Source organism: Capra hircus, chromosome 7 (assembly GCF_001704415.2).
Source record: "Capra hircus breed San Clemente chromosome 7, ASM170441v1, whole genome shotgun sequence".
Lineage (NCBI taxonomy): Eukaryota > Metazoa > Chordata > Mammalia > Artiodactyla > Bovidae > Capra > Capra hircus.
Window position 1 is genome coordinate 92,338,856 of NC_030814.1, and position 23,925 is coordinate 92,362,780.

At 51.9% G+C, this 23,925-nt stretch overlaps 1 protein-coding gene across 1 annotated transcript in view; it reads right to left on the reverse strand.

The window, feature by feature from the left end:
* Window positions 1-13,065, reverse strand: part of MLLT1 (MLLT1, super elongation complex subunit) — a 64,716-nt gene extending 51,651 nt beyond the window's left edge. Inside the window, exons 1-2 of the mRNA XM_018050925.1 lie at window positions 12,917-13,065; window positions 3,351-3,531 (exon numbers count right to left, since the gene is read on the reverse strand). Of these exons, the coding sequence (XP_017906414.1) occupies window positions 3,351-3,531; window positions 12,917-12,928 (193 nt within the window). The 5' untranslated portion in view covers window positions 12,929-13,065. The remainder of the gene's footprint in view (window positions 1-3,350; window positions 3,532-12,916) is intronic.

Sequence of the window (23,925 nt, forward strand, 5' to 3'; positions counted from 1 at the left end):
CCAAAACACAGGGTGTTAGGTGAATCCCTGAGGAGAAAAGTAAAGTAAGTCCCAGTGTGATGGCTAATGAGGTGGTCTGGAGAGGAGCCAGTTCTAATCAGAAGAGGAAGGGGCTGGAATGAAATACCCTGAGGAAGAGGGGAGTCTCCACTAAATAAATGAAATGATGGGGGTATGGAGAAAAAGGCAAAGCACCTCTGATGAAAAAGACAAATGCAGGGATGGGGAGGAAGAAGCAAAAGGTGTTCACAAAGCCACAGGCCAAATATGAAGCCAAGTAAATGGGGCCAAATTTCTTTTTTCTTATTCTGGCTGAGCTGGGCCTTTACTGCAGCATGAGGGCTTTTCTCCAGCTGCGCACTCGGAGAGCCTCTCCAGTTGTGGCACATGGCCTCTCTAGTTGCTGCATGTGTGCTTAATTGCCCGATGGCATGTGGGATCTTAAGCTTCCCTGGTGGTTCAGCAGTAAAGAATTTGCCTGCAATGCAGGAGTCATGAGAGACACGGGTTCGATCCCTGGGTTGGGAGGATCACTGGGAGAAGGAACTGGGATCCCACTCCAGTATTCTTGCCTGGAGCATCCCCAGACAGAGGAGCCTGGCAGGCTACAGTCTATGGGGTTGCAAAGAGTCAGACAGGACTTAGCAAATCAGTAAGAACAATGTGGGATCTTAGTTCCCAAATCAAGGATCAAACCCATGTCCCCTGTATTGGCAGGTGAATTCTTAACCCCTGGACCAGCAGGGAAGTAACAAAACTGGGCCAAGTTTTAAGCAAGGATGACAAAAAAGATCCTATCTGACCTTGGCATGACCTTGAGCATTCTCCTTGGAGCAAGTGGCCCAGAGTTCAAAGAGAACCATCCCGATGGTGGAGAGCATCAATATAGTCAGTGACCCTCACAGTTTCCGACTTCTAGACTTACTCTCTAACCTGGAGCGGAACAACCTTAACCAAGTTGAATGTAGCTCCCAGAAGGGGCATAAGGGTCAAGGAAGACGGGCTGCTCCTGCCCTTCTCTTCCTAAGTAGAAAGTCAGGAGACCCTGGCCAAAGCCAACAGCTTTGGAGAATCCATCCATTCTCTTGGCAAACATTTAGAAAGCACCTACTGGATCTTTTCAGCCCCAGGGATACAGCAGCAAACTGTGGCCAAATGCAAACCCCTCGCTTGGCAGGGATGTGAGGGGGTGAAGCTTAGGAAAGAGTCTGAGCTTTCATGATAGAAAGTTAATAAATTTTTTAAGTGAAAAATCTACAAATAAGAAGTGAATTCACTTCTACCACTTTAAAGTGGTAAGGAAGGGACACAACCCAGAAGGCTGCCCCTGGGGTGGGACCACCATTGATGAGTTGGGAGGTGGAGATGCCCACCAGGTACATTCCTGGTGGGTCTGTGCGGGGTGTATATTCTGATTTAAGACACTTTTTAAGCAAATAAAGTATAACTTCAGAGGCTGGAGTCCTGTAAGGAATTCACTGGCTGCTTCACCTTATCTGTTTTTCCCTGATCACTAAACAAATGGCAAACAGACATCTACCATCTAATTCACGTGATGCAGGGTGGCTCAGTAGTAAAGCATCCACCTGCCAATGCAGAAGACATGGGTTCGCTTCCCGGGTCGGAAAGATCCCCTGGAGAAGGAAGTGGCACCCCACTCCAGTATCCTTGCCCAGGAAATCCCATGGACAGAGGAGCCTGGGGGGCTACAGCCCATGGGGTCGCAAAGAGCCGGACACGACTGAGTGTCACAACCACCACCACCACATGAGGCAGCTGCCCTCTACATAGAGGCTGCACCCACAGGCTTTGCAAACAAGGACGGTTCAGCTACTCAACTCTGACTACAAACTGCCTCTGCAAAACAGCATGCTTCACCCAAAACCCATTTTTCAGACACTGGGAGCTTGGAGGATGTGCCACTTCCATGTGACCACAAATAGGTGACCAGGCCTCTTGGGAGCTCAGTCTCCACACCAAGACATGGAAGGGGATCCTGGGCACCGCCACCCCCGCCAACACCATAGTCTCTGTGAGTGGCTGGGAATCACCACTGGGAGAGAAGGGAACTGGACGGGAGAGGGAAAGCAGGCGCCTGGCCAGGAGGAGGCAGCCCGGCTTCTGCTGCTCCATGGCACAGTCAGTGACCGCGGAATGAACGGACTGACCAAGCACCGACCAAAACCGGCAGACCCGGCCCACGCCGCGTGGACCCCTGCTTTAAAGCTCGGGCAGCTTATCAAGACCCCTGAGCCTGCTTTCTCTTCTGTAAAAGAGGGTTGTGGGGCAAACAAAAAGAACTTACGAGCAAAGCGTGCCTGATAAGTGGCATGTAGTATTATTATTATTACTACTACTATTACTACTAGGTGCTTTCCAGGTATCTGCTATTATCAGGAGCCCGATCTGCTCTGTCCAAGAGGCTCAGAGAGGAAAGAAGGAAGAGAACTGAAAAGCCAGGAAAGGAGAAATGAAGGAAAGGAAGAGCTGAAAGCCGATGGAAGAATCCAGAAGGAAGAACAATGGCCACTAACTATGCCACTAGGAATCTGGAGCTGCCGTCTCCCCCAAACCAGGAGTGTCTACTTCTGTGACACACGTCACCTCCTGGCTGGACAGTAAGACACTTGTTGGCCCTGGCCCAGGCCCCAGTGGGTCCCAGGAGGCTCCATACTCTCATCTCACCCAGTGCAGCCTCACCCGCAACCCTCTCGGCCCACTGCAGCCCCGCAGCCGCTCTCCCTGCCCCGAAGCCCTTCTGGAGCACAGGGTCCTTTGTTCCTTTCTCAGCACATCCATTCGAGGACTATTTGTGGGACCCCTGTGACATGCTAGGCTTCACGCAGGGTACCAAATGGTGACATGACAGACAGGCCCCGACCCCACAGAGCTCCCCAATTCCCCATCAAATTCTCCAGGAAGCGGCCTCTGACCCGGCACCCTGGGCAAGTTCCTGTGACTCACAGGCGCAGGACAGCCCGAGGGGGAAACAGGGAGGAGGCAGGGGCGGTACGCCTCCCTTTTCTGGTCCAGCCCCACAGGACAGGGGCTCTGGAAAGGGCATCTCTCCTCTGCCGACACGGGCCCAGTGAGCAACTTCCTGCTTACTCACGGGGTGGTCATACACCACCCTGCCCACCCTCCAACCCGGGCCACATACTCTGGGTACTCCTCAGAGCCGGAGCCTCAATAATGACAACAAGACACCCGTCACCACCTCTGCTGGGCTATCCTGACAACCAAGTTCACAGCTGAGGGGGAAGGGGGAGTGGGGGGCACCACGTGCGGGGGCAGAGCAGTGCTGGCCAAGGAGTTCAGGCCAGCTGCTCCCCAGGGAGGGGGGCACTCACCCCGCTTGGGCTTGGGGAAGCTGTCGTGCAGCCGGAAGACCACCTTCTCCACGAAGTGCTGGATCTCGCACTGCTCGGGGCCGCGGACGAACACCATCCAGTCATGCGTGAACCCCTCCGTGGTGGGCTTCTTGCGCAGCTGGGCGCGATGTCCCAGCTCTAACTTGACCTGGACAGTGCACTGCAGGGAGAGAGGCAGCAGCAGGGTCAGCGCAGAGCCCAGGGCCGTGGGGTGTGGGCTGCCCCCTCCATCCATCCTCCACCCCACCCCAGGTGGCATACAGCGCCCGAAAGTGAAGGGACTCCGGGAGGCTCCAGTCACAGGGGTGGGGAGCACGTGCTTTTTCTGCATGCTCTGTCTCCCCAGCGAGCCCACCCGGGGCCCTGCATCTCCACCCAGTCACCCCAGGACCCAGGCACCTGCGGCCCCCACTCCCCCAGGCTCTGCACAGCTCGCTGGCTCCTCTCATTGAGGTCTCAGCTTGACAGCTGCTTCCTCAGGGAAGCCTTCCCTGACCACCCAGTCTGAACGCACCCACTCCCAGCCCCACAGCTCTTCACCACGTGGCCCTCTCAGCACCCTCCACCATCAGAAACCACCTGCTAGCAGCTTGCCTGGTCTGCTCTTAGGTTGGCATCGTGTCCGGAGCAGTAACGCTCTCCAAGATCTCCCGAAAAAAGAACAGTGTGACCCATGAGGGAGGGGCTGGTGCCAGGACCGGAGGCTACCGAGATCCACTGATGCTCAAGCCCCTTGCATAAAAAGGCTTAGCACTTACACGTGACCTACGGACGTCCAACAGACTTGACGTCATCTCTGGTTACTTATAATACCTCGTACAACACAGATGCTATGCAAACAGTTGTAAATACAGGTAAGTGCTATGTCAACAGTGCCAGGGCACAGCAAATTCAAGTTTACTTTTCGGCACCTTCTGTAATTTTTTTTCCCAAGTTATTTTCGATCCACAACTGATTGAATATATGGATGCGGAACACATCAATCTGAAGAGTGGGCTGTACCTCACTCTACGAGTGAGGCAACCAAGGCTCTGAGACTGAGCTGCTGTGTGGCCATGAGAGATGGCTCTGCTGTATGGAGATTCAGGCCCGTGTGTGGGGGTCACCCAAGGGCCACTCTGCTGTCCTGGCCAACCCACGCCAGTCCTTGATTAAAGCCTTGTCATCATCCATCATCCCACAGAGTGCCTCCCAAAGAACAGAGACCCTGAGGGTCACCTGAGTCACCCACACCAACGATGGTTTGCGGTGAGAATGGGTTGGGGGGGGGGTCCAAGAAAGAAGCCACCTGGGGACAGATGCAGGTGGGCCACGGCCTCGGCAGCCAGACTCCCCTCCTCTCACACACTTTGGCCTCTCCCCACTAAGAGAGCAGCCCCCACACTTCACAAACTCTGGAGCGCCAACAGGGACCCACTGCACACACCACTCTAGCCTGGAAAACCCTCTCTGAAGTTCCTTCACACAGAGCCTGACACCTAGTATCAAAACCAAGAACATTATAAAGAAGGCGGAGGCCAAGTGGACACTTGCTTCTAAGTGCCAAGATAACCAGGGGCACGCGGGCCGCCAGATCCCACACATCCTGGAGGAGACTCCCCCGCCAGGCTCAGCAGCCCAGGCCTGGACCAGAAGCCTCTCTCTGCGTCCTCCGCCCTCTTTCTCACTACCAGACCCCAAGCATCCCCAGGGGCCCCGGCCCCTCTGGCGCCTGCCTCTTTTACCCGTTTAGACCCCGCCACCAGCATCCTTCTGCTCTTCCCCTCCTCCTCCTCCTGCTCGGTCACTGCCTGGGACACAGGGCTCACCCTTCTCGGTCTGAGTCAAGTCCAAAAGCCTCAGCACACCTCCCACCTGCGTTTCCCCAAGTCTGGGATCCTCCTGATTCACCACGTTTTCACCTGATTCAGACAGAGGATGCTGCAGAGCCGTGCACACACACACACGTGCACTCGCTCACAAGCAGCTGCTGCTAAGCTTCGGACACACCGTAGGGTCTGTGAACCAAGGATGCACGGGGAATGCACACACCCTGCTTCCCCGTTCTGTCAGGCACCAGCCATTCCCAAACGCAGGCATGCCTGCTCCTTCCCAGCTGTGAGCCCACAGCCGTGGAGCCCTCACTCACTTCTCTGCAGACTGAACTTCCACTCATCCCTGACGCCCTGGCTCAGGGCTGCTCTCTCCAGAGCCCTATCTGATCAGTCCCCACAGTGGAAACCAAATAGGCCCTGGTCTCCACAACCATCCGCAAACAGCCAGCTCGTTGGTGTGCTTCAACCCAACCCTGCTCCTGAGCACCCTAGGCTGTCTCCAATTACCCTCTACCCTGGAACCACACTACTCGAGGTATCAACCACACAGGATTAAACTAGAGAGGCTTCCTAAATCAAGGAGTTCTAAGTGGCGCATTCTGGGGGGAAGGGCCGAGGTGACAGTTAAGTATAGGGTGGTCTCCTCATGTGGACTGGTGGGAGGCTGTGAGTGCTGAGTGAGCTGTAAAAATGGCAGGAGCCCCTCCCCTGCTGGCAGGACCACAGTCCCGGGAGACTGCTCAGAAGTAGAGCAGAGAGACCCCCCCCCAGGGCTGGCCCACTGGCAGGAGGGGTGGGGATCCAGATGGAGTATTTCGATTTAACACAAGAGAAGTGACTGCCAGCTACACGCAGGTGATGGAGTCGGGGAAATGGCACTGAGTGAGAAGTACCCCGGGCAACTGTGTATGGTCTGGGCTGAAGGCAAACTAGGACAGACAGACGGACCACAAGCCTGCTGGGAGGCAACTGGAGGGAGTGGCTAGAAAAGGAGCCTGAAACAAGGGAACTGGGAGGACCTGTGGGCAGATGGAGGAAAGACAGGAGACCCTGGGCAGCTGTGAGACTGTGATGCCTGTGGAGCCTGGCCGGGCAGAGCAGTGGCGGGGGGATGGGGACACTTGAAGGGAAATACCCCACCAAAAGCTGGAGGAAAGGACTGGATGTCTGGATAAACAAGTCAAGCTCAAATCAGCCACAAGCTTCTATTCGCAGAGCACTGCTTATGGGCAACGTTCAAAATAAACAAATCCCGATGATGTTTACATGCTCCCCAATAGGCCATAATCACCCCCCACACCCTATACTGAGTGTGTAACACACTCTGCCTCACACACCCTATACACGAGTGTATAGCACACTCTGCCTTCTCTCCAACCTGTTCTAAGGCTGAGAAGTCAGGAGATGATCCCTGGACTGGGGGCAAGGTTCCAGGTGGGAAGCCAGATCATGATGACGAGACCCTGGGAACAGCTTCCGGTATTTAGAACTAAATCCCAGGTCTGCTGTTCACCTGGCCAGAGATCCACAACCCTGCTCCCACCTTGGCCACACGCCCGGCATGTCTCATCACATGGGGTTCCCACCCAGGGCACACCAGCAGGCAGCAGAGCCGGGATTGTGAAAGAAGGGAAGACCACAGCCCCACCCGAGGGGGAAGATGGGGGTGCCAAAGAGTCGCGCCCCAGGCCAAAGTAAACAGGAAGGCTCTGAAGAGTGATGGGGAACCTTTGCTGCCGGCGGGCCATGCCCAAAGCCCCCCCCCCCCGGGCCCAGGCAGCATCTCTGCCCTCAGCCTCAACGACCCCAGACCCCAGGGGCCGAGGACCGTGCTATGCACCGCTGCACCCAGGAGAGGGGGTCTCCTTCAAGTGTTGGAATCTTCTGAGAAGTAAAGATGGTGGAATCACACAGATCTGGGGACACGATATGAGGAAAAAAATCACTGAATCAGTGAGACGCTCGAGCTACACTGAAGCAGAGGCAGGCAAAGCTGAGCCCCCGCCAGCTACTCCAGCTTGGCGAGTCTCGGTGATTTATTACCTGCTCTGCCCTTCCCTCCCCACTCCACCTGGACTCACCCGCTCAGCAGAACCGAGCAACTGAAGCAGACCCTCAGCCGCTGCTCCAGGAAGGGTGTCCACTATCACCGGGTTAACAAGCCTGTGCTGCCCCAACTGACACCTCTCACCTGCCACTTGGCTGCCAGGAGGTGGCAGAGCCTCTGGGGGCGAGGGCGGGCCTCGGTCACTGCCTTGGTTCAGCATTTCATCTGGGGGCTACTTCACCATCCCCTCCTCCAACAAAAGCCCAGAACAAAGGGGCACATTCCAACCCTGCCCTGGAAGGGGTTAACTATTCTACCTCTGGGAAAACCTCCCTAAAACCTGAGCAGAACAAGGGCTCCCAGGGCCATCTGGGGACAGTTAAGCTTGGGCTGAGGGCCTCCACCAGGCGCTACCCTAGCTCCAGGCCAACTGGCAGTAGGCACTTGGAACCCCACGGCCAGAATCCTAAGTCCTGCAAAGCGGGCCAACACCTCGGCTGGCCCAGATCCCTCCAGGTGTGGAGGCCTTGCCAGCCTGGGGCCCACAGCTCCTCTTATCTCACAGCCCTTGCTCCCCCAGATCCTTCCTGAAGCCCTCAAACCCAGAACCCAGCCAGCGCCCAGCCCCAAAAGGCAGGTCTTCTACACCGAGTGTCTGTAAGATTTCCCCAGCTCTGCTAGTGGGAATTCTCTTCAGCAGACACCCTTCCCTCTGGGAATTCGCACTTTACCAAGTGGCCTAGTTATGCCTGAAGTCTGGCGGCTGCTGTGAATTCCCTCAGATGCACAATCCCCTCCCCTCCCAGGAGAAAGAATCACCGAGGGACCCCTCATTGGCCTGGGATGATTCTGCCAAGTCTGACGGGACCCAGCGGGGTCACTGGCCATGTGGTCCACATACAGCCACAAAGGGGGATGGAAGGGGGCGGGGGAATGGCCCCACGGAACCACAGCCACACAAACCCAAAGAAAATGCTCTTCACAGAACTTTCTCCCTGGCGGCCTTGCGGGGGCTCCCAGAGCAGCCACTGAATCAGAGCTGGCTCCAGCTGTCCCTCCCTGTGTCAATCCTTTCAAGCAGGGACCACCTGCCCAGAGGTGGGGACCTCTCACAAGAGCCACAGGAGGGCCTGGGCCTCTGACCCCTGGCCCACAGAGGGCTGGTGGCTGCCCCTGCACCCTCTTCTGGTTCTGACCAGCCTCAGTCCTGGGGCACAAGATTAATGACACAGTGACAAGGACTCAATGAATGTGTCTCTGGACACTAAGGATAAGCAAGCAGACCTAAGTGTGTGCTGAGTCCCTTCAGTTGTGTCTGACTCTTTGCAGTCCTATGGACCACAGCCCACCAGGACCCTCTGTCCAAAGGATTCCCCCGGAAAGAATACTGGAGTTGGCTGCCATGACTTCTCTAGGGGGATCTTCCCGGCCGACCAGGGACCACACCTGTATCTCTTACATCGCCTGTATAGGAGGCAGATTCTTTACCACTAGGGCCACCTGCACAGACCATGGGGATATAAGCACATACACCCACGATCCTCAGGGCTGTCAGGGGGCTGGGCAGCCTGACCACCAGCAGCCCAGCAGGGAGGCCTGGCACCAGAAATATTAATACTTTAAATCTGTAGGGAGCGCCCACCAACGTGTGGACAATATGCTGGCTGACCCCAGAGCTCCCCAGGGAGCAGCCTCGGGAGATTCTGAACACGCACAACCAGATGAAGGCATCTCTCCCGGAGCCAGTGGGCCTGGTGACAAAGGGAGCGGCTCCTAGCCCCTTTTATTAAACCGACAGTTGGTAAAGCTAAGTGCAAAACTTCACGTTACAAACTGTGGGGGACACGACGGGGAGTTGTTAGGCTCTGGCCCCTGCTCTCAAGCACGTTACAACACAGCTTTAAAGCCTGGCAGACCGACCTGCTGGATGACAGCTTCAGAGCCGGGTTGGCCCGAGGTTCTCTGGAAAAGGTCTGGGGAAAGAGGGAGAGATCCCCAAGCATGCCCCCAGCCTTGACTCCACTGTGGGCCTTCCTCCACCGTGAGAAACACACCTCCCTTCCAGAGCAGCAGAGCATGGTCACAGAAAGCTGTTCCCAAGTCCAGGCTTAGCAGATGAAGCGTTATCGAGCGTCAGTTCAACCTGTGGTTCAACGGGTCGGCCGCCCACTTCAGCAGCCAGGCCCGACACTTCTGCAAAGGAGGAACCCCTGGGCCTTTGGGGAACAGGACCCCCAGACACTGACACCACTTCTAGCTCCCTAGGCAGCCCCCGGCCCCGCAGCAAACTTTCCCACCTTTTCAGCATCTGCTCAGTCTGTAGCCAGGCCCATTCCTTCCCCACTGTCTTTGTAGATCATATGCCTGTCAGCCATGACCCCTAAATAAGTAAAGACCTGCCCCCCAAGATACATCGCCACGTTCCCTCTAAAAAATACAAATCCTGAGATTTCCCTGGTGGCCAGTGGTTAAGACTCTGCACTCCCACTGTAGGAGGCACAAGTCTGATCTCTGGTTGGGGAACTAAGATGGATTTCCCAGGTGATGAGGTGGTCAAGAAACCACCTGCCAAGGCAGGGGATGCAAGATACGGGTTTAATCCCTGTGTTGAGAAGATCCCCTAGAGGAGAAAATGGCTACCCACTCCAGTATTCTTGCCTGGACAACCCCAAGGACAGAGGAGCCTAGCGGGTTGCAGTCCACGGGGTCGTAAGAATCGGACAGGACTTAGCCACAGCACTCAGGCAAGGGGAGCTGAGGTCCCACCAGCTGCAGAGGCCAGAAAGAAAAACCTGCCATCAAATCCCAAAGGAAACAGACGAGGAACTAGACTAGAGGTTGGAGGGATCAGACAGGTGGGTGTATGGTCAGGGCAAAGGGAACCAGAATGACTTTTCCCTGGGAGCCCAGAGCCAAATGCAGAACTCCCTCTTTTCTCAGCTGGGCCAGAAAGTTCTAGAGAACACACCAGGAAGGCCAAGAGAACCAAAATCTCCCGAAGCAAGCAGGCCTGGGGGAAAGACCCACTGTTCCTCATCACACTGAGGCCTTCACAGGTGTGGGGTGTCCAGGGGGAGGCAGAGAAGGCCGACTCTGCTGGATTCAAAGGGTCCCCACCCACACCCCACAGCCAGATCCCGTACCAGAAGTCCTCCTGGACTGCTTACAGCTGGCTCACCCATTCAGATCGATAAGGGACACCATTCTCTCCTGCCCCCCCTGGGGCTGTGAGGAAGGGACAGGGCTCAGAGCTGGGGCCTCTCCCTCCCACATTTGCATGAGAACACAGCCCAAGACGAGAACTGGACTCTGGTGGCACGGGCCTTCCTCTGCGGCCGGTTTCACTGGCACTTGCACGCGCGAAGGTTCGGAGCAGCGCTGTCCAGTGGAAACTCCTGCCATGGAGGAAAGGTCACCTCTTCACACTGCCCAACGAGGTGGCACCTCAGGAGTGGTGGTTCCTGAATACCTAAGACGTGGCTAGTACAACAGAGGAACCGACTTTTTCACTCTGGTTCAAGTCTGAATCACAACTGCCAGCAACTGTCACACCAGACAATGGTGGGATGGTGCTCTTTGGTCCAGGGGGCTCACCTGCCCCCCGAGCAGGACTGTTGTCTCCCTGCATTGCCAGCCCAGAACACTGCCCTGTCTCACTCAGAGACAACCACAGCCTGCCAGGGCCCCCACATCACAAGGTGAATGGATGTCCATGGGCCTGAAATGTCTCCCTGGGGGCCCAGTGGGGTAAGGGGCAGAAGTCCTGCTTTGCACCTGCACAGTGTCCAGCAAGACTTTCCCAGGGTCCAGCTGCCTTAAGAGTGGACACTGAAGGCTATTTTGTTTCCTAACTCAATACAGACTGGAGGCCTCAAGCTTCGTCCCTTCAAGGAAAATGAACTCACCCTACACTGCAGAAATCCCCATTCAGCTATCATAAACTATGCCTCACCTCTTGAGAGCAAGGTACAGCACCAAGGATGAAGTGAAATTGTAGTAAGAGGGTGCCCTGAGCACAGGATTCAGTGATCCTGGGCCACTGGGCAGCCAGGATGGGCACGGGGGTATGCCTCCTGCACCCCCACCCCTGAAACCCAACTGCCACACAGCGCCTCACCAGCCAGAGCCGCCCGAGTGGCGCCGACAGTCAGGGACGCCCCAACCTGCCCTCACTAAAAGCGGGGAATTCAGCTGCCACCCCCACAGCCCCACACCGCCTTTCCTGGCCTCACGCCCCGGGAAGCCAGGGGCAGCAGACGAGGGTGAAGAGAGACCTGATCCTATGTAGGGAGCTGCAACGGTCCCAGGCTTGATGAGTTTACCGAAACTGGCTCTGGGTTTCCAAACCAAAGGGAGAGGGTCCGTGGGGGGACTAGGGGGCGGGGAGGCTGGGGAACACTCTGGGTTTGCACCAAATCTCTGGGTGGAGGCTCCAAGATGCTGGGGAAGGCAGGGAACATGGGGGTATACAGGAGCTGGGCGGAGGACAGCGGGTCAAAGTCACAGCACCAGACTAGGGGATGTTGGAAGGAAGTGAGCGACCATGAACATCAGGAAAGAGACATGGGGGTCTCTGCAGGGAGGATAGCTGTGGTTCCAGGAACCAGATCCAGCTCTGGATTGGGGGGCTGGGGGGCAATGTGGGGCAGCATCAGGGTCACAGGGGCAAAGAGGGCCCAAAGTGAGGGGAGTGAGGCATCTGGTGTGTGAAGGGCGTGGGGGCTCCAGATCAGAGCAGAAATGGTCCCTGGATCTGGTCAAAGAGGGTCTGAAGGTGAAGAGACAGCCCTTTGGGTCCCTGGAACCCAAAGGAGAGTGATCAGAGCAGAGGGGGCTGAGGAAGCCAGCCCAGGTCTGAAATGAAGGATGTTCAAGGCAGGCCGGGGTCCTGGTGGGAAAAGGCCTGGGACCTTGCTGGCGTTTGAGGAGAGGGCTGGGGCTGAGCTGGGGCTGAGGCAGGGGCAGGATCAGAGGGGAGAGAGGTTAGGGTGGGCCTGGGTTCAAAGGAGGAGGCTGCAAACCAGGAGTTCTGGAGGGACTCAACCCCCAGCAAAGGTTTAATGTGGAGAACAGACAGAGTTTGAGAGGAAGCAGGGCCAAGGGGCCAGAGCAGGCAGGAGACACCAACTGCCCTGGATTCAGAGAGGAAAGGGGGTACAGGCCGGATCAAAGGACTCTAAAGGGACCCCCGGGGATGGCTGTGGGGACTCATGATTGAGCCAGTGTCCGGAGGGATGTCCCGGGGGGGTGCTCTGGGTTGGTCTGGGGTCGCAAGGGGAGTCCCAAGGTAATCCAGGCGAGGCTGGGGTCCCGAGGAGGGTCCCAGAGGGTCTGGGTTGTAGTGGGGTCACAAGAGGTGTCCCACGGGGATCTGGGCCGGACCGGGGTTGCGAGGGCCATTCCAGAGGGCTCTGGGCAGCCAGGGACCAAGATTCACAGGGGAGTCTGAGGCGTTGTAACCCGGCGGGGTCGCGGATGGGGGAGGGGCGCCCCCGCCCCACATAAAGGCCCGGGGGAGCGGTGGGCGCGCACAAAGCGGGGCGGGCGGGCGCCGAGCGGGAGCGGAGAGGCCGGGACCGAGGAGGGCTGGGCCGGGCGGGCGGGTAAGGGAGGGAAGAAGGGAGGGAGGGAGGGGGCCCGGCGGGCGGCGCGGGCTGCGCTGGGGCGGCGCGGCCGTTCCTCACCTGATTGTCCATGGCTGGCGCCCCGCCCCGCCCCCGGGCCCCGCGTTGCTCGCCGCCGCCGCCGCCGCTCAGCGCCGCCCCGCCGCCCTCATTGTCTGTCAGGCGCCGCCGCCGCCGCTCCCGGCCGCCCGCCCGCCCGCCAGCCCCGCGGAACCGGAAACCACCGCCAGCCCGGGTCGCGCACCGACCGCGGGCCCCCGCCGCAGACTCGGGCCAGCCGCCCGGACTGACAGAGGTCTGGGCCAATCGACGATACGGACAGCCACTCGTGGGGTGGGACTTCCGGCCTGGTGGGGGCCTGCCGGGCTGCGGTCGGAGGGACGAAGCCCGCAGCCAATGGGGTGCCCGGACCGGAGGGGCGGGAGGAGGGAGGGAGGGAGGCGCGAGGCGAGCCCAGCAGAAGGGAGCGCGAGGTGTGCGCCGCACGTGGAGGGGGGCGGGGGCGGGACAAGTGCGCCGCGCCTGCGCAATGTGGTCCGCAGAGGGTGCTCCCTGGTGGCCCGAGCATCCCTGGGGCCCGAGCTGAGCTGGGCCCGAGCTGAGCTGGCGGTTGGAACGCTGGAGAGGCATCCCCAGGGACATTTTTGTTTCCTGGCCACGTGTTGCTACTGTGTGATGGAATGAGCCCTGGGCTCTGGCACTACAGATTAATTTTACAATCCTGGATCTCTCTCATGGTTCACTCCCTTCCTCCCCTGAGGGTCAGTTTGCATCAATAAAATGGGGACTATCACAGTACCTTTTGATGATAGTTCATGCTAGTCTGAATGATACAAATCTGATACCGGCTACACTAACATAACCAAGACCTCATTTTATTCCCGAAAATTATCATGCCAATCCCTCCAAAAACCGATTCTTAATCTACCCATGAATATATATCTTCACAGGTCAGGAAGCAACAGTTAGAACTGGACATGGAACAACAGACTGGTTCCAAATAGGAAAAGGAGTACGTCAAGGCTGTATATTGTCACCCTGCTTATTTAACTTATATGCAGAGTACATCATGAGAAACGCTGGGCTGGAAGAAGCACAAGCTGGAATCAAGACTGCCAGGAGAAATATCAATAACCTCAGATATGCAGAGGACACCACCCTTACCGCAGAAAGTGAAGAGGAACTAAAAAGCCTCTTGATGAAATTGTGAAAGAGGAGAGTGAAAAAGTTGGCTTAAAGCTCAACATTCAGAAAATGAAGATCATGGCATCTGGTCCCATCACTTCATGGGAAATAGATGGGGAAACAGTGGAAACAGTGGCTGACTTTATTTTGGGGGGCTCCAAAATCACTGCAGATAGTGATTGCAGCCATGAAATTAAAAGACGTTTACTCCTTGGAAGAAAAGTTATGACCAACCTAGATAGCATATTCAAAAGCAGAGACATTGCTTTGCCAACAAAGGGTCCGCCTAGTCAAGGCTATGGTTTTTCTAGTGGTCATGTATGGATGTGAGAGTTGGACTGTGAAGAAGGCTGAGCACCAAAGTATTGATGCTTTTGGACTGTGGTGTTGGAGAAGACTCTTGAGAGTCCCTTGGACTGCAAGGAGATCCAACCAGTCCATTCTAAAGGAGATCAGTCCTGGGATTTCTTTGGAAGGACTGATGCTAAAGCTGAAGCTCCAGTATTTTGGCCACCTCATGCGAAGAGTTGACTCATTGGGAAAGACTCTGATGCTGGGAGGGATTGGGGGCAGGAGGAAAAGAGGACGACAGAGGATGAGATGGCTGGATGGCATCACCGACTCAATGGACGTGAGTTTGAGTGAACTCCGGGAGTTGGTGATGGACAGGGAGGCCTGGCGTGCTGCAATTCATGGGGTCGCGAAGAGTCGGACATGACTGAGCGACTGAACTGACTGAACTGATATACCTTTACTGTGACTTGTAAACTGTGTTTAGATCAGATGTAAATGTATCGCCCCATCTTTTTCATGATCTTGTAAGCCACTTTTCTTTTGGACATTAGGACTTCTACCTGCGATTTGGGGTCCCTTGTGCAATTATTTTAAATTCCTTCTATAAGATTAAAAATCAGGGGATTTTGGTTTGTTTGGCTACCCCCCCCCCCTCCATTTCTCATTTAAGTGTCAGGCTCAGTGGTAAAAATAAAAAAAAACCCGCCTGCTAATGCAAGGAGATGTGTTCCATCTCTGGGTCGGGAAGATCCCCTGGCAGAGGAAATGGCTACCTACTCCAGTATTCTTGGCTGAGGAATCCCATGGACAGAGGAGCCTGGCAGGCTTCAGTCCACAGGGTTGCAAAAAGTCAGAGGCGACTGAGCATGCTCGCAAAGTATGTATTAGGTTGTGTGGCCGGTGCTTTGCGAGGAAGAACAGTGTCGGAAAATCAGTTACTTTGGAATGAAAGGAAGCCCAGACAAGAACTGTGAAGAGAGCCAGTGTCATACATAGTACATAGTAACACTATACTGTTAAATCTAGGGCAGGGCCACCTGGGTTTTTTGGGGGAAGGTGTAGGGGAGAGGTTGGAGGTCATATTGAGAAAATAAGCAACAATAATGCTAAACAATGATGCCAACCAATAATAATGTTATTAATAAAAGGATGACAGGAGAAAAAAAACGACACTGTTTTGAAACCCCTAATGAGCTAATCATTGCAGACGAAAGTTGACCATGGATACTAAAATGATTAACTGAAAAGTCCATGGGAAACGGGAGAGTATAACATCATGTCCACCATGTCACAGATTGCCTGCTAGATGCGAAGAGGCGGGAAAATGATGTTCCCATGGAAGCATCATATTGTTGCCAGCTGAGTTCAGTGACCACTTTTAGCAGCAGAGCAGTGGGATAAACTGATGATGAACTCCTGCTAGGGTGCAGTGAGCGATGCACAGCACCAAAAGAAAGAAGTGATTCTTGCCCCCAAATACTTAATTTGAATCATACCTTTAGTTTCCAGTTCACAAAGGAAACACCGAGGGTAGGGGATCATAGGAGGTGACACATGAGAAGAAATCAGGCAAGGGATTTCCCTGGTGGTCCAGTGGTTAAGACTCTGGGCTTTCACTGCAGGGGGGTGTGAGTTCAATCCCTGGTTGGGGGGACTAAGGTCCCCAGATGTCAGACAGGGTGCAGTGAAAAAAATAGAAAACAAAGGAAGAAGAAGAAGCAATCGAACAAATTCAGAAGATGAAACTCTCAACAGCCTGGGAGAAAAGACATGAGAACCATTCAGAGTTCAAAGAGATAGTGTCACAGCCAAACGCAATGCAAGATCCCTCCTTGAATCTTAGCTTTGAGCAAACCAGCTGTGTCACTGGGGAAATTTGAACTTGAATTGGATTATATTTCAACGTGTAATTGGTTAGGTGTGATCATGGAATTACAGTTGTGTAGAAAAATTCTTTACTTTTTAAAGCTGCACGGGGCTAAAATGCAACCAGGCTAATTGCCTTTAAAACACATTAATTTAAAAACTAGATGATGAAAATATGGCAAATGTTAAGAACTGTTCAATCTAACTGATGGGCATATGGGATTTCATCAAACTGAGCTCTATACTTTTCTGTATATGGGAAGCTTCTATAATGAAAAGTAAACATATTGGGACTTCCCTGGTGGTCTAATGGTCAAGAATCACCTGCCAATGTAGGGGACACAAGTCTGATCATTGGTTGGGGGAACTAAGATCCCATATACTGAGGAGCAACTAAGCCCTTGTGCCACAAGTACTTAAGCCTGTGCCCTAAAGCCCATGCTCGGCAACAAAAGAAACCAGTGCAACAAGAACCCCATGCACTGCAATTAGAGAGTGGCCCCCACTCACCACAACTAGAGAAAGCCCACTCGAAGCAACAATGACCCAGAGCAGGCAAAAATTAATTAATTAATTCAAAGTTAGAATAGTAAAGTAATTTTAAAATGTAAATATGTTTAATTCCCTGGTGGTCCAGTGGTTAGAATTTCATGCTCTCACTGCCAAGGGCCTGGGTCCAATCCTTGGTACAGGAATTAGATCCCACAAGTTGCACAGCACAGTCAAGTGCAGTCAAAAAAAAAAAAGCATCCATTGCCTAAAACTGAACAACTGTTTTCCTTCCTCGAGGAGGTAAGCAGAGCACTGTTCCATTTTCTCGTTAGTATGGCCATATCCTGGCCAACACCTGCTGTATACAAGCTTCAGAGGATGAATTTTAAACTCATTTAATCATCACAATATGGAGAGGTAGGTGTCGTTGCCCCCATTTTACAGGCGACAAAACTGAAGCTCAGATGAGGTTATTGCATTGTCCAATGTCCAATGTCCCATGTTCAGTATATTCCAGAGCCAGGGACCCACGGAGAGTCCAGAGCTACATATCTACCACCTGTGTCTTAGTGCCTGCTTAGTAGGTGGGCACTATCAGCAGCCTCCCCCACGAGAGCATCTCTACATGTTTCCAGAGTAAGGAAATCAAAGAAGGCTTCCTGGTAGAGAGGGAGTAGGACTGAGGCTGACTTGAATGGCATTGAAGGTGAAACCTTAATTTCTTTCAGAGGAAAGTAGACTGTTTAGATGTTGTTAGAAGTTGCTGAAGCTGAACCTCCAATACTTTGGCCACCTAATGTGAAGAGCTGAAGCATTGGAAAAGACTCTGATGCTGGGAAAGATTGAAGGCAAAAGGAGAAGGGGACAGCAGAGGATGAGATGGTTAGATAGCATCACCAACTCAATGGACATGAATTTGAGCAAACTCCAGGAGATAGTGGAGGACATAGGAACCTGGTGTGCTACAGTTCAAGTGGTCACAAAAAGTCAGACACAACTTAGCAAATTAGCAACAACAAAGTTAGAAGCTGGCATTGTGCACAAAGTTGCTCTGGTTGTCATCTGCCATATAAAAAACCACCCTAAACTGAGTGACTTGGAACAACACTAAAAATTTATTGTTGGGACCCAGTTACCTTCAGAGATTTGGGTTTCATTCATTAGAAGTAAGAAAGGGCCAGGTCACCCATCCCCCTTTTTGGAAATTCAGCTGGGGATTCTCTCGTGCAGACTGGGTTAAGAATTACTGAGCTGCAGTTAATAACACTTTTGTCGTTATTGTATCTAATTTTTGTGATTATTTTTGATCTGTTTGACAAAGGACTTCTGGAAGTGACAGATTTTTTCCTATTTACACCGGTGTGAGTGAAGGGAGTAGATTTAAAGAAAAACTTAAAGCAAATAGTAATTTGAGCAAAATGCATGATTGATAACCCAATGGCTCAGTGAGTAAATAATCCACTTGCAATGCAGGAGACACAGGAGACTCAGGTTTGATCCCTTGGTCGGAAAGATCCCCTGGAGGAGAAAAATGGCAACCGTTTCAGTATTCTTGCCTGAAAAATCCCCTGGCCAGAGGAGCCTGGCGGGCTACAGTCCATAGGGTCACAGAGATTCAGATACGACTGAGCAACTATGCATGCACGCGTGATTAACACACATTATTCAGATGTTACAAGCATCTGCAACGTGGACAAGGCTTGGCAGAAATGGTTTATCTCTGCCCTTCATGATGTGAACTCACTGAGGCTGAATGAAGAACCTCTCCAACACAACTCACTTCTCATGCCGGGAAGTTGGTGCCAGCTGTTGTTTCTACTCCATGTGGGCTCCTGCACATGGTGGCTTGGGATTCCTCACAGCATGGTGGTGGCTGGGTTCCAAGAGTGGGTATCCCCCCCCCCAAAAATAACAGTTGCATTGCCTTGGATGAACTAGCCTCAGAAGTCACATGGGGGCACTTCCACCATACTCTAAGCCCACCCACATTCAAAGCCTCCTTCATGGGACTTCCCTGGTGGCCCAGTGGCTAAGGCTCCACGCTCCCAATGCAGGGGGCCCAGGTTCAGTCCCCGGTCAGGAAACTAGATCCTACATGCTGCAACAAGAGTCTGTATGCCGCAACTAAAGATCCCACATGCTGCAACGAAGATTGAAAATCCCATGTGCCGCAAGTAAGACCTGGTGTAGCCAAGTAAATAAAAGTAAGTGTTAAAAAAAGAACAACGTAAAAAGGGACTCTTTCATAGATGAGCATAAAGGTTATGGCCATAGTCCACAGGGTTGGAAAAAGACATGACTGAAGTGACTTAGCACAGCACTCAGATAGTTGACTTACAATATTAGTTTCAGATGTATAACATAGTGATTCAATATTTTTGTAGATTATACTCCATATAAAATTATGATAAAATATTGGCTATATTCTCTGTGCTATATATTACATTCTTGTAAATTTTTTTTACATCTAGCAGCTTGTACCTCTTAATTCCCTTCACCTATTTTGGCCCTCTTCACCTTCCTTCTGGTAACCACCAATTTTTTACCTGTATCTCTGCCCTCTTCCAACATGTCTTTAAAATCAGCTGGGTAAACAACAAGCTCATATTGTATAGTAGAGAGAACTGTATTCAATATCTTGCGATAAGCCATAATGGAAAACAAATTTTAAAAGAATGTGTATATATATGTATGTTTAGCTGAATCACTTTTATATAGCAGAAATTAACACAACATTATAAATCACCTATATTTCAATTAAAATGAAAAAAAATCAGCTGGAGATTCTCTGTGCAGACTGGGTTAAGAATCACTGAGCTGCAGTTAATAACTTTTTGTTGTTACTGTATCTAGTTTTATGGTTATTTTGTATCTGTTACAAGTGACTCTTGGAAGTGACACAATGTTTCCCGTTCAAATTCATCAGTGTGAGCAAAGGGAGTAGATCTAAAGAAACAAAAAGCAGAAAGCAATTTGAGCACTTGGCAGCCTGCAAGACTGATATTATGTCATTCAGACTTGTTACAAAGAGTGAAACTGAAGCAGGAGTCCCGCGAGCAGAATGTAACGTTTTGGAAGTGGTGAGTTTAGCTCCGTCTGTAACTGAACTGTATATTAGGTCTCTATCGCCCTCTAGTGTTCCAGATCACTTGCACCCAAAGGGGGCGCTTGGTATGAATTACACTACCTTTCTTTCACCTTGTAGGGGGTTCAGCCCTCCCGGACTTTTTTTTTGGAAGCCTCTCTCTGGCCTCCAGAGACCGACTACTCCCGAATGCTTCCTGTGCCTTCCAGTTTCCTGCCAGCCACAGATGTACACACACAGCCACTCAGCACTACAGAATAAGACCAAGCTGGAGCAGAGTCCAGTGGGGATGCCGGAGACCTACCCTAGATTAATTTCAAATCAGAGCAGACGTTAAAAGTCATACTGAGGCACTTGGCCCTTATCCCACAGGCAACGGGGAGCCATGAAAGGTTTTGTGTCTGTGCGCTAGTCACTTAGTCGTGTCCAACTCTTTGAGACCCCATGAACTCTAGCCTCTGTCCATGCGATTCTCCAGGCAAGAATACTGGAGCGGGTTGCCACTTCCCTCTCCAGGGGATCTTCCTGACCCCAGGATCAAACCCAGGCCTCCTGCATTGCAGGCAGATTCTTTACCATCTGAGCTATAGAGAAGTCCCATGAATGGTTCTAGAGCAGACCAAAACTATGTGCAACAAGGCATTTCCCCAGAAAAGGGTGCTACAGTGGACATTTGTAATTTTTCCTCTCTTAGCATCATTCTCCTTTAAAATATATATATTAATTAATTTATTGGCTACACTGGGTCTTCATTGCTGAGCACTGGCTTTCTCTAGTTGCAGTAAGTGGGGACTACTCTTCATTGCTTCTCATTGTGGTGGCTTCACTTCTTGCAGAGCTCAGGCTGCAGGTGCCTGGGCTTTGATAGTTGCAGCCCATGGGCTCAGCAGTTGCAGCTCCCAGGTTCAAGAGCACAGGTTAGGCAGTGGTGGTGCACAGACTTAGTTGCTCCACGACATGTGGAGTCTTCCCAGACCAGGGATCTAACCCATGTCCCCTACACTGGCAGACGAACTCAACCATTTGACCACCAGGGAAGCCCCTCTCCTTTTTATTTCTCCCTGGCAACAGTCCTTGATCTGAGGGCTCCCCCTGGGGGCCAATATGAATGTGTGTGTTTTTAAATGGCAGCCCCTCTGGAGGATGCCAGCTCATGACAGGCACGGGCTTAATACTGGATTTCAACTCCTACTTGTTCCCTCTTCCCCGTAGATCAGAGTAATAGATCGAGGCTCCCCTCCCTCTGCAGAGGAAGCACGTGCCCAAGTCTGGCTAATCAAACAGGTGCATGCTTCTGGCTACTGGAATTGACTGGGGGGAGCGGGGACATGACCTAACACCAGCCAAGACTTTAGTAAATTTTAACTGAGGTAAAATTCACCTAACCTAAAACTAATCATAAACTATACTCAAGTGTACAATTCAAAAGCAGCTAGAGCCTTACCAATGTTGTGTAACCATCAGCTCTGTCTAGTTTTCCAAGACATATTCTTCACCCCAAAAGGAAACCCTACACCTATGAGTGCTCACGCCGCATTGCCTCCTCTCAGCCCCCGTGTGCATGTGTGCTAAGTCACTTTAGTCGTGTCCGACTCTTTGTGACCCCGTCGACTGTAGCCTGCCAGGCTCCTCTGTCCATGGCATTCTCCAGGCAAGGATACTGGCGTGGGTTGCCATGGCTTCCTCTAGGGGACCTTCCCCACCCAGGGGTTGAATCCGAGTCTCTTATGTCTTCTGAATTGGCAGGCAGGTTCTTTACCACGAGTGTCACCTTGCCCCCTCTCAGCCCCTAGCAGTCACTAATCTGATTGATTTTTTCCCTTATGGATTTACCTGTTCTAGACATTTCACATACATGAAATCATAGAATATGTGCCCATTGGTGTCTGGCTTTTCAGTGAGTGTAATATTTTCAAGCTTCATCCATAGTGTACCCTGTATCAGTGCTTCATTCGTTTTTAAGGCAGAATGATATTCCATTGTATGGATATACTGCTTTTGCTTATTCGTTGATTAACATGTTGGTTATTTCCACCTTTTGGCTCTTATCAATAGTGCTGTAATGCTATTTACAATAGCTAGAACATGGAAGTGACCTAGATGTCCATCAACAGATGAATGGATAAAGTTGTGGTACATATATACACCAGAATATTACTCAGCCATAAAAAGGAATGAATTTTAGTCAGTTCTAGTGAGGTGAATGAACCTAGAGCCTGTTATACAGAGTGAAGTAAGCCAAAAGGAGAAATGCATACTGCATATTAATGCATATACATGGAATCTAGCAAGATAGTAGGTACTGAAGAACCCATGTGCAGGGCAGAATAGAGACACAGACATAGAGAACAGACTTGTGGGCACAGTGGGGGAAGGGGAGGCGGACGAAACTGAGAGAGCAGAATGGAACACACACTTCACCATGTGCAAAATAGGCCACTGGTGGGAAGTTGCTGGATAACGCAGGGGCTAAACCGGATGCACTCTAACAACCTGGAAGGGTGAGACAGGGTTGGGGGTGGGAGGGTTCAAGAGGGATGGGACATGTGTATACTTATGGCTGGTGCAACTTGCTGTATGGCAGAAACCAGTACAACATGGTAAAGTAACTCTCTTCCAGTTAAAAATTTTAAAAAAGAATAATATATACAACTGAATTATTTGCTATACAGCAGAAATCAACAAAACATTGTAAATCAACTATACTTGAACAAAGTTAATTTTCTAAAAAGAAAAAAATGGTGCTGCAATGAACATTTTTGTACAAATATTTCTTTGAATGCCTGTTTTCAGTTCTTTGGTCTACATGCCTAGGAGTGGAATTGCTGGATCACATGGTGACTCTGTTTAACTCATTAAGGAACTGGTAAACTCTTTTCCACTGCTGTGGTACCATTTTACATTCCTACAAGCAACCCACAAGGGTTCCAATTGCTCTACGTTCTCATCAGCACTTACCTCCTGGCTTCAGAAAAAATTATGGCCAACTTAGTGGATGTGAAATGATAATCATAGTTTTGATTTGCGTTTTCCTACTAGACTAATGATGTTGAGCATCTTTTCATGTGTTCTTGGAGCTTCAGTGTATACTTCTCATCTTGGAAGGCAATAAACCTGGCGCTGCTTGCAGCCACTTCCCACCCATGAGGTGCTCCAGGATAGAGAAGCTCAGCCATGGTGACATCATTTGAAGCCTGACAGTGAAAGTGTTAGTCACTCAGTCCTGTCCCACTCTTTGTGTCCCCATCGACTGTTACCTGCCAGGCTCCTCTGTCCTTGGGATTCTCCAGGCAAGATTACTGGAGTGGGTTGCCACTCCCTTCTCCAGGTGAATCTTCCTGAACCCGAGATCAAATCTGGGTCTCCCTCATTGCAGGCAGATTCTTTACTGTCTGAGCCAACAGTAAAGCCTGCAGTTCAGTTCAGTCACTCAGTCATAAAGCCTAGATCCAGCCATACCTGCAGTCTGATCTCTGACTTCAATATGTGCTGATTATCGTTTTGTCATTCCAGCCAGCTAGAGCTGAGCATTTCGTCCTTTGCCAACATGAGTCCTCCATGATGGAGGTGGGGGCTTGCCACGGCCCCACGGTGAGTTAAATTACAAACTGGATGATTCAGTGGACCTCCTTCCTACCTACTCGCTGCCTCCATGCCCCAGGAGGAGGCTGTATGGAGTGGTCAGCAGGGGACAGATGGTGGCCATGCATTCATAGACAGAGACAAGGGGAGTGTGAAGTGGCTGCTTTTCTATGACACCTGTGGTTCCCTCTGCCCAGAATGGTCTTGCCCAGCTCCAGGCATGGCTGCTTCCCTCCTCACTGAGGGCTCAGCTGGAAAGTGCACTTCCCAACTGATCACCCATATGAAAGGGCATGGTCTTTGAGAACATCGCTGTGCTTGATCTTTTTCACCCATCCGTGACTGCAATTGCCTCTTTTGCATTTATCTAATGTGTGCCTCCTCATTAGGGCAGGCACTTTGCATGTCTTTGTTGTCTTATATGAGGACTGGTGTCAAACATGTAGCAGGAATTCAGCATACAGTTGTTGAAGAGATGAATGTGTGACCGATGGAAGGAAGGAAAGAACAGGTAGGGAAATACATGAATGGAAGGGTGATTGAATGAATTGGATGGATAAGTGAA